The sequence below is a fragment of the Archocentrus centrarchus genome, chromosome 3, assembly GCF_007364275.1.
Source record: "Archocentrus centrarchus isolate MPI-CPG fArcCen1 chromosome 3, fArcCen1, whole genome shotgun sequence".
NCBI lineage: Eukaryota > Metazoa > Chordata > Actinopteri > Cichliformes > Cichlidae > Archocentrus > Archocentrus centrarchus.
In genome coordinates, this window is record NC_044348.1 from 27929904 (window position 1) to 27943002 (window position 13099).

At 40.3% G+C, this 13099-nt stretch overlaps 1 protein-coding gene across 1 annotated transcript; it reads left to right on the forward strand.

Moving 5' to 3' along the window:
• Positions 1 to 2510: 2510 nt before the first annotated feature.
• LOC115778133 (ribonuclease P protein subunit p25-like) lies at positions 2511 to 4669 on the forward strand. The gene has a single exon (XM_030726178.1). It carries the CDS (start codon positions 3290 to 3292, stop codon positions 4118 to 4120), a length of 831 nt encoding a protein of 276 aa, XP_030582038.1. The 5' UTR covers positions 2511 to 3289; the 3' UTR covers positions 4121 to 4669.
• The last annotated feature ends 8430 nt before the right edge of the window (positions 4670 to 13099 follow it).

The window sequence follows — 13099 nt, forward strand, 5'->3', positions numbered from 1 at the left end:
GTGTGCCTGCCTATCCAGTGGGTGTGTGCCTGTCTGTAAGTGTGTGCATATGTATGAGTGTGTGTTGCTCTGTTCCCCCCACCAGGGCTGGCTGTGAGTTTGTGGGGCAGAACCAAGCCGCGGGCGAGCTCCACACAGAGTGAAATGACAGCCTCCAGGCCACCGTTGGTTGATGACCGTGAAAACACTTGCGGTTAACGTAAAGTGAGCGACCGGCTGTCACAGTGAGACACTGCGCTTATGTGCAGCCCTGACAACAGCACAACAAGCTTCTCTACAACTAGACTCTGCAGTGCTGTAACAAACAACAAAGACACAGGCCTGCGATTCATAACGGCAACCAACTTAGACACCTGAACTACATAGCAAAGCGGGAGAAAAGAAAGACACAACCACTACCATTTGTCATAGTCTTTGTTTATCTTTACTTAAATTCTTTTGGGCAGGAGGAAAAAGTCGAGGGTGGTTGTTCAAAGAGAGAGAGAGAGAGAAAATTCCTGAACTGTCACAGATGCCAGCCAAGGTCACATAAAGTGAGGAGTAAGTGCTTGGAGAGCTACAGGGGCAGAGGCCAGCTCTGTGGAGGAGGTGTGAAGGAGTGAGTGACCAAGCATGAACATCGCCTCTACCCATCATTAAATGAAGCCACTTAAAGGAAAAAGGCTCTGCTCAAAAAGGTCAATACACAACACTTTTGCAAAGCTCATATGGTTTTATTTAGCCATCCAGAGAAGAGGTTTTTTTTTTTCTTTGATGGAGACAAAAATGTTTTTAATATGTGTCTGAAGACACTGCTCAGAACCCTGCCTTTTTACTCAGAAGCTGGGATGCATGATCTATCACATTCCCTGCAGAAAATGGGTTCCTAAAGCTAAACTGAGAAGCAATAAATGGTATGCCAACATCGTGTAGTAAGAACGGATGATTATAGAGCTGCTTTTATCATCAATTTTAACCTCTCTGTGGTTAAATCAGACTTCTTTTACCCCATGCCCTCTTGTGTTTCTTTCGTGCCTCATCTCATTCTCACTGAACATGGACATGTGCGCGTACACACAAACACAGTTTATTATGCAGTAACATTACCAGATCCCCTTAGGCAGCTGTGCATCTCTGTATGACTGATGAGGGTAATTTCTCCCAAACAACAGAATGATCACTTTGGTGGTGAGCGCTACAGACCCTCCCTCCTCCCTCTGTCTTCCCTCTCTCCCATCTTCTTTTTAGTTTACAAAAAAAGCAAGAAAGACATTTGCTACAGTGCCTCCTGCATTGTCTGGAATGGTACCAAAGATAAACAGCTGCACCACCTTATGGGAAATATATTTTTTAAAGTCAATAATTCCATGGATACAATCAAACTATTGATAGTTCAGTGAAGATTCATATTCAAAATAATAAAGGACTTTGAAGTTGGATTGGCGGGATGGGCGGGGGGTGTCTTTACTTTTTTCTTGATTACCATGGGGATCTAATATAATACACATGCCATTGTGAATTAGGCTCAACATAAAGCCTGGGCGAGTCACAGTGAGTTTATACTGCTTGTGTACTACTGTGCACCATGGAATACACTGAGCTGAAAGCAGTTAGTACTTGTCTGGCTCTCTCGCTGCCTCATAGGTTCAGCCTCAGTGGGCTGTCTTCACCTATTCTTTCATCTGTCAGTCACACACGAAAACAAATCCACCTGTCGACCAGTAGACTGGGCTGAACAGGGCTATGTTACAGATGTCTGGGCTTGACTCAGTCAAAGTGAGCAGGCCAGCGCCCTCCACTGGTGATAAAAAGCCCATTAAGATGCTTATTACTTCACCTGTCGGCCCCATCGCCTCACCTCCACATATAGTACAGTGTAATGAAGACAGTTACCATTAATACACCACTCTGAAGATAAAAGTCATGCTCGTATGCATTTTGTGGTCTTTGTGTCCTTGATCTCAAGGATTATCCAGGCTTGTAACAATATAGCAATCCATGCGTTAAGAGACATGCATTCTTACCGCACCACTTGATTGCCTCAACAATGAAGCTATTAATGGTGCATTATGTAAATAGTAATGGTCACAAACATCTAATAGGATAAAGGCTAAGTACAGTGCAATTTAATGCTGCTGACTTTCAGTAGCTCTTTGAAGGATGTTTTCAATTACAACAGAGCTAATTTAATTCATTGTTTCGTAGCTGAAAATGCATTTTTAAAGGTTGACTGAGTCTCTATTTCAGAACTCAGGTTTAATCAGTCATGTACATTGAACACTGGAACGTCCTCTAAAGAGATTGACAAAGTTGCCGGGGATCTGCATTCTAGGTTTTAAAGGGACACAGTAGTCCTACCCTTCTCTTTTTCCTCAGATGGCAAGCTTCAGTTGTGGAGGGGAGGGTGTTCATCTAAAAGATGAAAAGACCTGTGCCTTTAAGAGGGCTGTCTCCCCTTTCCCTCATGCTCCCCCTCAGCCACACAGACACTCCTCCTGTGAGCATTTGTGAGGCAGCTTCTGTCCCTTATGTCTCTTTGTGGGGAACAGAACAGACTTCCCAGAGCATCACTGAAGACAAGACAGAACTCTAGGGACGACACCCCAGTTGCAGACATCTATGTAACCCAGGCCTCATCTACAGTGGATGTCAAAATGAGAACACGGAGAGGAGACACAGACCTACTCAAGCTGGAGTAAAACATCCAGAGGTCCAAAACAGGATGTGGAACTTAACAGCTGGACATCCCCAGATGTCAGTTTCGAGTTGAAGGTGACATGATCAGCAGATCAAAATTAGCAGCGCTGGATTGGATCGCTAAAGAAAAGGTGGATTCCTAATTTGAGCTTTTGGGTTCTCTTCAGAAAAGTTTTGCTGAAGACTCAACAGAGCACTCCGTATTTTTTACTGCTATTCAAGAAAAAAAAAAAAGAAGCCTGGTTTGAAATACATACAAATGAAACAAAGTGGATAATTTAGTTTTATATTTTGAATTTTTATCCATCTTCAGAACACTTTCCAGTCATCTGTGGTATGAAATTTAGATGCTCCTTAAAGAACAACTTGAAAGGTCCCAGCAGTGCTCTTAATTTGCCAGCAACACATTTATATTATTTCTGCAGCTCTTTCTAGGAGAGCATTAAAGACTTTTTTCATAGTGCTCTTGAGGAGGGGGTAATATGAAGTCTTGAAACTTTACAGCTGTTGACTGGAGAGCGAGAAGTGCCACATGCATAAGAAAATTATGTTAAGCTGTGGGAAAACTGTGTGTCTGGACTAACATTACGGTGGATCACTGAGGACTGCACAAATGTTCACAGAGTGTGGCGTGGTCAGTGGCCAGAACCAGTACCTGAACAGCGATGCCGTGAAGCCCCACCCAGGACTGGACTTAAACAGACCAATCCAAATGGAGAATGGGGTAACTTCAGGCATGTGCCCTGTTTATCAAAGCCAAGCCTATAGCAATGCTGGACAGCCAGGTGGGGTTAATAATGTTTCTAGGCCGCTGAAACCAGCGCCACTCCCAGTCCCTCCTCCTGCAATCAAATTAGGGCAGGAAGGATTCAAAAAAGTGTGCCGAACTGAGGAGGACAGTCCCTGTCCCTTCCCAGGGCTTGCTTCTGGGGTGCTGGAGATGCGTGTTAAGGAGGGAAGCAAGATTCGCAATTTAATGGGATTTGCCATGGCACGGATGCAAGGAGAAAAAGGTGTAAGTGGGGTAAATGTGAGTGGTGGTGGGCTCAGACAAGTAGTCTTTACTGGGTCAGGTCGCGCAGTCACGAAGACTATCACTTGTGCTGAGATCATGAAACGAAAAGTGGGCTGTTTGCACCAGCTGACCAAACTGCGGTATAAGGTGGTAAAAGAAGTGTGGGAGAGTACTGAAGGAGGGACATCTGAGATGACAGTGCACAGGACTGTGCCCTCCATCAGCATCCTTCTTTCCAAAGATCCTCTGGATCCCCAGGAACCAGGCTATCAGCCTCCAGAGACTCTCAGTGCATTGTGGGAAGAGAGAGAGGGTACCGAACCTGCAACAGCATCCAAGAGATCCCTTGGACCTTTGCCATACAGCAGTTTCCCTGACTGTAAGAGAGTGTGCTTAGGGCAAGGAGTCTCAGTCCTCCCTCCTCCCTGACTGGCCCAACTGGTGTCACAGTGGACAGGATTGAATCAGAGGAGTTCATTTGGCACTGCACTCCACTCAAGCACAATGCTGAGACAATCAGAACATTCACTCAGACAGAACAGTGCTTTCTCAGAAGAACTGACTACCAATTCCAGCCTCCAGAGGTCAGTTTGACTGGGACCTAAAAGGCTGCCTCTGGACATAAAGCATTTACAGGACATCTTTCGTGGTACGTCCATCATGGTCTGTCACATCCAGAAAACTTTGATGATGTGTGCCACCATGCTAATGTATGACATGTAGAAAAAAAATTTACATCCCATTTCACACTGACAAAAAGCCATGAATTACACAGGTTCCAGGTTACTGCTTTCAGTAAATTATCAACAACCTGTGGACAAAATCATTCTTTGGCATTATGTTACAATCAGCTCGGCAACCATTTTCCCCATGCTTTTAAATTTAGACTAATGTAGATTCAAGTACACAGACATACACATGTGCACAGACACACACACACACAAACAGCTTAAAGCCATTGGTGACATGACAAATGCAAAGCATACACATTTTATTTGTCTGAGTATAAACTCTCATGAAAACAAAATTAAATAAATTCTTTTTTTTTTCGGTGGGAATTTTCATTTGTATTTCATCTTTCTTACTCAAACATCATTGAATTTGCAAAGCTGCAATTGAACAAAAAAAAACAAAAAAAAAAAAAATCACAGTGTGCTGTTCTTTTGATAAGAATAACAGCAGTGAAATTTGTCTGTAGAAAAAGCTGATTTAATGACAAAGCCGTTGATAAGGCGCAGTCCTAAACCAACCCAGCTTGACAGAAATGCCTAGGGCAGAAATACAGGCGCAGATTATCATTAAGATAACAATATAACATCACAGAACACAGTGGAGAAAAGGATTAAAAGTAGGTTTGACAGAGCTTCATACTACACTGGCCCTGCAAAATATTAAACCAAACCAACAAACAGCTCTCCTTCCTGTTTCAGCTTAAAGGCCTACACACCCACCATATCTATTATAACCTACCTCTTCTTGTATATTCTTACATTTCACAAGCAAAATAATACGCTATAAAATGTGGTCTAAAAGGAGCCAAGTTTTCAAAGTAACGCTATGCACTTGGAGTTGACAGACATAGCAAATGAAATGGCTGTGTACTTTTTTCCAGTTGACGTTTTTTATGCATTTTCCTCCCTGCATTTTCACACCATTTAGATACCATTTTAGTTGCAAAAGCGGTACCTCTAAGTAATTGCAGAAGCTTAACTGGATGCTGCAGACATTTTGGCTGCTTGGATCAAAATTCAACCCTCTGCAGAGTGCACGGCAGTAGGGAAAAAAAAACAACTAAGGGCATATGTAATGAATTTTCTGGATTAAAGATTTCTTTAAAAGTTGTTCTGAACAACACAAACAAAATAACCCTTCCGGAGAATTAATCTATCCAAATACTTAAGACCTTTTCCATTTAATCACCCATATGTTCCACGCATAATAACTTAGATAAGTGGAACCTTGTCTTAATGCTGATCTTAATGAAAATCTGCAAATGCAAATGTCGACCCCCTAAAGTAGATTAATCAAAGTGACTCCTAATTGGAAGGGGCATTGTTGCTGGATTTTAAAAGAGAAGGGGGGAAAAAAGAGTCAACTCCTGTGGCATTTGCTCTCAAACTCATCATACAACGAAAGAAAAATGCTAATATTTCATATAGTAGTCATGCAGCACTTTAACAGTCTATGACGGACATAGTGATTAACCTCCCTCTCGATCCCATTAAATGAATCAGAGCACAGCAGAGCACCCAAGGTTGAATACAAAACGCTGTGACTATGACAGGACATATGTAGAAAACTGTGTGTCCTCAAGACTGCAGGAAGGTTATCATTTTAGGGTCATTGTTATCACAGAGTTAACAACTTTCATCCAAGAGCCTATGGGACAATCAGTCTGCGATCCAGGACGAACAGATAATGCCGCTATAAGAACATTTCAAATCGACCCGCATCTGTTATGTTATTAAGCATTAAGAATTCTGGGCCAAGTGTGAAATGCAGTGGGGGTAATTAGGGATCATGGCAAAGCATACCTGACTGAGAGAACAGATAAAACATACTGACAAAAACATTATCCCAGAGCTAAATCCAATGAGGCTGGCATGAAATAGTATGGTGAAGGAGTCAACAAAGTGCATTATAGGAATGTGGACAAGGTTATTCACAGGCTGAGAGTCTGCTTTGCCAATAATGTTTAGCTGGTTGTTTTCAAGCATGCGGTCAAGGTGAATTTTAAGGAAACGCAGGCCTGGGCTTAAATTGTGTTTAGTTAATACTATACTTTTATATTAGACATTTAAACAGAGATTATAAGGATATTTAATTAATTTTGAAAAACCTGAGGACAATGAACTATATATATAATGCATTAAATACTCATGAAATAGTTAAATTATATTCAATTATGAAGTCATAAATGACAAAGGATGCCATTATTTTAAGACTGATCACGGTTTTCTGTTATGGTGGACACAACAGTAACCTCCTGTTTGCCAAAGCCAATGACTACATGCACTGAATGTGAATAAATTCATTTTGAAGTTAACATAATGAAAGTGTTGGCACTCCATTTTTCCCCTTCTCTGCCGCTGCAGCAGATGAGAGTGAGGTCTCTGGGATGGCGTGGGAGTTCGCTATCTCCCAGCCTCCAGATGGCTCCGTCTTCTCTTATCTAGAAGAATGGGTGCTGCCTCAATTTTTCAACTCGCCTTATCTGGGAATCCTTTAAATTGAATATTTACTGGGCCTATGTTTTCTGCCTGTGTTAGCCCTCTGAAGTCGACATTCCTCTTGCTTGTTGAGACAGGCCAAAAGGTTTTTCTCACTCATACACTCTCTTTGTCTGCCTTGTCAAGTAATGGGCCAGTGATTGATTATGTGATTGCTAGGAAAGAATGGAAGGTTAAGCAGTTAAGCAGAGAGCAGTGGAGACATATTAATGAATGGCCATAGAGGAAATATGTTGAACAATAGAGAAACATACATTACCCAAACATGACATCAGGCACCACCGCTATATGGCAGGTCTAAAGTAGATTAAATTAATCATTTTCCAAACAGTCTATTGTTTTCTGCACAGTGTACACTAGAGGTTAAGAGAACACTTAAGCAGTCATTGAAAACATCTTATTGCCAATTGACTGGCTATGGTCTATCTGCATAAACAAGCTGTGCCACAGCTACTCCCTGGTAAGTGTCTGGAAATGTCTTTTCAAAACCATTTTGTGAAATGCCTCCATGTTGGATTAATCAGTGCAGCTGAGGATGTAATTGCTCTGCTGAAGTCAAAGCTGTAAGAGCAGATAATGAACACTGACTACAGGGCTGCCAGAATCCAGGGCAAAAGAAATGAGAAGTTTGAAGACCAAAATGTCTTCAGCATTCTTTTAAAAGCTGAGACTGAAGATGAAGGCTTGCTGTATTTAAATTTATTTAAACTGAATGCATTTTTTTCCAAAAAAAAAAAAAAGAAAAAAAAGAAAAGAACACAAAAAAAGCAAAACATTTACTCAGAGGTTGCTAATATGAAAATGTAACAAAATCTGAGACAACTATGTTGGGTTTTTACATTTTAAAGGGAAAATGGGGCAAAATTGAGGATTTTCTGATGCCCTTTAAATTATTGCCATGTTTATGTATTTAGTAAGTGGCATGGCGTTGCCAGTTCTATACATTACACTGGTACTGAATTAATTTTCTTACATGAGGAATGGGCTTAGAAATATGAAAACTAACAGCTGCTGCCCTCTAGTGGAGAAGCAAACTCCAAGTCAACTGCAGAAAAAAATTTGCTCAAGAGTGTCATTATTGATATATCTGACAGACATAAATGGCCCGGCGCAGTAGAGGGTTTCCACAACAAAGCTAAATGGCCACAGAATAGACCCCCATTAACTGACGAGCTTATTATCTATAATACCGTTTTAAGAATATAACAAAGCATTTACAACAAGCAAATGGGAGCTCTGGGCTATGCTATTTTTTGGATCATTTAATGGCAATCTCGAGCCTGGTATCCTAAATTCTTGCCTTTTCTCTGAGACAACATTTCACCCTTTTATCCTCATTTCCTTCCCTATACAATAATGAGAGGATTCAATTAGATTAAAGAACTTGAATCAGTGAGGTTTCATAGTAACACATTACGCACCATATCTTTTCTGAAGGGCCTTGATGAGGAACAAAGAGGCTAGGCTTAGGGACTAATATATGTAAATTAAAGGGGGGAAAAAAAAACAAACAGCATTAGCTTCATACTTTTCCAGTAATGCTCAGAAGAAGATGCAGGCAGGAAATAAACACTAATGGTTTAGCTGGAAACAGTAAGGCCCTTTAGTTTTTCCAGGCTTCACTTTTTTGATCTCAACTGTGCACACGCACAATAAGATGCAGTGCTGCAATTAATATCGTGACTGAGCTGCTCAAAAATGCCGGCTCTGTTTAGAGATGAAAACGTGCCATTTATAATGTCCGGCACTCTCTGACTGCATTTATTGGTGAAACTGAATCCTGGTTTCCTGTGTGAGCTACACAAGTACTGAAAGGAAAGCATTTTGCCCTCTTATTCTTATATATATTTTTTCATTCACAGAGGGACACAGAAATTCACCACAAACCCCTACAGGACATTTTTTCCTTTGTTTGGTTGAAAAAAAAAATGTTGGTATCCCTCTTTGACACCATTTTAACTTGGACTGACACTGATTTCTAATATCACAGTGACTGCACAGTGTATTGAGTACATATTACTTTGCATTACACACTATTTTAAAATGCATTCTAACTATTTTAGAATGCATTTTAGTTTGCATTCTAAAATAGATAGATGTTTTCTCTTTCCTGATTTATTCAGTTCATTTCTGTTTGGAATTATTGGAAGCTGCCCCCCCACCCCCTCCCAGCTCACATGAGACGTCATCCCTCCCTGAGCCTGGCTCTGCCGAACGTTTCTTCCCATTCAAAGAGTTTTTCCTTTCCACCGTCACAGAGTGCTTGCTCATAGGGGGTCATCTGATTATCAGAGTTTTCTCCAGAATACTGTAGGGTCTTTATATTACAGTATTAAGTGCCTTAAGGTGACTGGTATGATTTGGCACTATATAAAACACCTCCATGATTATCTGCTATAACACTTACCTCTAACCAGTCAAATAAATGACGCAGCAATAATACATTTTAAATGGCACAATTATCATTTTAAGTACATTGCTACATAAATGTCAGCATTTAAATTAAAACAGTGATCACCTTGTTACATGACTTTAATTTTTAGGTTGCTTTTCACGTGCAGAATTGCATGTCATTCAGAAATCATCAAAAGAGGGTTCACAATGTATATTACTGGCAATCAGAGTAATATAAACAAACAGATGACACCAGTGGCATTAATTAACTGCATATTTGTTTTGTTTTTTTTTCTCAAGGTCAAAATGTTTTCCTGTGAATCCACCTCCACAGAAGACAATCATAATTCTTTTGAAAATCTATTTTCTGAAATGATTCGCCTGAAAGTAGCCTAACCCTTGCACCCATATTTTCAATCTCATTAATTAAAACAAACGCAGAAATCTGCTAAGCTAATAAAAAGGATTTGGCTTAATATCCCTCATCAAACTGTGAATACACAGTTTAAGGTGCAGGATTTCATCAGTTATTTTGCCAATCACATTCCACAGCAAGGTTGACAATATGACTAAATGATTTGGTTATTTGAATTCAAACAGTGCCGGTTGGGGGTCCACTCTGCTCAGTGGGAGGATTGGTAGAGTAATATCAACACAGTTGTGATTACTCCATTGAAACAGTAGGGTGCTCCAATCAGAGCCGAATCACTCTGCTCATTACAGACTACAAGGCCAAATATCAGTGGGTGGACTACAAAATCAGGCTTTGCATGTTCCCACTGAAATTAATTGAAATTCATTTGTGGCACCCTGATGCTCCCCATCAACACCAGACTAATTCACATTCACACAATTCAACCCAGGTTCATTAAGTGCAAGCATGTTTCAAGAAAAAAAGCATCCCAAAGCAGGGGTATAATCAGTAATCTGAACCTCACCTTTCTGGAGAAATTGTATGGTAAACTGCAGTTTACATTATCTGATATAAAGAGTTATCTCATCATTGGAGGAGTGTCTGAATGGATTTAACCCTGATACCGGAGACTACAGACGCCTAGGCACAAACTGAACATGCATCAAGACCCGGACAGAAATGGTTGGTGGGCCCTAGCCAACTTGCTTTGATGATCAGGCTTTTTTTTTTTCTTCAGCAATCATACATATCATACAGGAATGTGTATATACATGTACACAAAATAGTTTTGAGATACTGTAACCTTACTGGAAAAAAATTGAGAAGTAACCATTACAATTTCACTAAAAGCTCTAAATGGAAAATGAAGCAGCCAGACATTTTTCTTGTTTTTTTTTGCAATAATATTATAATGTAAGTTTTCACGCATGCACGCACACACACACACACACACACACACACACACACACACACACACACACACACACACACACACACCTGGTGTTATATTCTTCCACTCTTATTCTTTCTGTCTCCCTGACAGTCTCCTCCTTCTTTCAGCGCCTCTTGCCAGCAACATTCCTGCTTCTGGATGAGTATTGAAACAAAAAAAAAACAGAGAGACAATTTTGGGATATGTCCACTTAGAAAAGGATGCAGATAAAACAGAAATATCCACTAGATACTCACTTCTTCGGTTGCGAAGGGCAGCAGATGCTCCACTGGTGAGGGCAGCTGGGCTCCTTCATTTAGCTCCAACCAAAGTTTTACATCATAAATTCACTGCAATCGTGAGCTGTTGCTACAGCTAACCTCCAGATTATCTTGCATGTCATCTTACTGAATGTGTCAGCAACTTTGAAATTAACTGTATTGTTTTCATCCTGAATTGGCTGAACCAAAAATGGCAATTTTCAACATCTGGCTTACATCAGTAAATATACCAGTGAGCATAATCTCATGTATCAGATAATCTAATCTCCATATATTAATTCTTACTGAATACTCCAGAAACAGATGAAATGTCAAGCATATGATTATCTGTCTATGCCACATACTTACACCACATATGTAGCAATCTCCATTAAGAGTTCTTTGCGTGCGTCAGCTTATGACGTACACAGTGTATGCACAGTATTAGTACAAAACAGGAAGAGGTTTCATATTTCTAAAGTAAACCAAGCTAGCACAAAAACCGTAAACTGGTAATGCATCACAATCCCTCCACTAAGCTACTCTAAAAAGAGACTTGCTCTTTACAGTAAAGGTCAAAACTTTCATAACCAGGAGCCTCATTATATGATTAATAGTCAATACAGGATTACTATTTGATATAGATGATTCTTACCTTGAAGTTTTGGTGGTGTGCTTCAATGTAAAACTGCAAATACTCACTGTCACTTTCTAAGCATCAAAAATCAGCCAGCATCCCAAAAGCACAATTTTCAGTCAGTTGTCTAACATGTACTGTTGTGAACTGAGCTTATTATTATAACACACAGCAGGAAAAATGTGTGTAGGCCTAAGTAATAAAATGAATAATGACTAAATTCAGTCTTGGCATTTTAAGTTTTCAGTCATGATATTACTCATGATTCCTCCCTCACCACAGGTAATGTGATAAAAGCCACTGTTTTCCTGGCTGTGAGGATGTCTGTTATGAAATAGGCCTGATACTGATCTGATATCCTCTAGATACCAAAGCAAGTACTTTTAATTTCATTTTCCCACACAAAAATAAAGATTGAACATTGTTTAACCATACTTCAGCATGTTTTCACGACTTCTATTTCACAAACCTTCCAAATTCACCTGTAGTAAAACAATTCATTAGCTGAGCAATAACAGTTAAACTTTTAACCACTGTTACCTCATCTGAGCTAAACCAAGATGATGACCATAAGGCCATGTTTTTTGCTTTTTTGTTTTCTCCTAGCAACAGGCCTACCTCCCCAGCTGATCTTTTGGCTGCTCCTGATAGGGGCTGCCACATCTGCCTCCATCTCACCCTATCCCTAGCATCCTCTTCTGTCACACCAGCTATCTGTATGTGTTCCTTCACTACATCCCTGAATCTTCTCTGTGGTCTTTTTCTTTTCCTCTTTCCTGGTAGCTCCATATTCAACATCCTTTGTCCAGTATATCCACTCCTCTGTATTTCCAAACCATCTCAGCCTTGCCTCTCTAACTTTGTCTCCAAACCACTCAACCTGAACTGTTCATCTGATATTTATAATCCTGTTCCTCATGGTCACCCCCAATGAAAACCTTAACTCCAACTCTTCCAAATCCAGCTCTGCCTCCTGTCTTTCTGTCAGTGCCACCGTCTCCAAACCATATATCATAGCAAGTCTCACTCCCATCTTCGAAACCTTCCCTTTCACTCTTGCTGGTATTCTTTCATCACAAATCATCCCTGACACTCACCTGCACCACCCTGCCTGTACTCGCTTCTTCACCTCTCTTGTGCACTGTCCGTTGCATTGGATAGTTGAACCCAGGTATTTAAACTCACCCACCTTCACTACCTTCGTAGCTGTTCCTTACTAATCAGTGTACTTCTACTACCGGTCCCAAACCGGAATAAATGGTTAGTTTTGGGCCATCCGGCGTATAATCTTTCCCAAATCAAACATATGGATCATCAAGAATGTTATTTCCTATCTAGCCAGTAGATGGCAACTGCAAATAATCATGGTTTCAATTAGGCTTTCAAACGACGCTCGTAAATTTGTCATTTTTAAACAAGTCGACGCAGTTTAGCACATTAATATATACGTAAATTTGCACACGCTACCTATGGAACCTACACATACAACAGTAGAAATACGTAAACAAGGGGAAATAATACATTTTCTGTAGTTGTCTCAC

What these genes read in the sequence shown, in the direction of transcription:
- LOC115778133 (XM_030726178.1), top strand. Translation starts at nt 3,290, where the DNA reads ATGTTCACAGAGTGTGGCGTGGTCAGTGGCCAGAACCAGTACCTGAAC.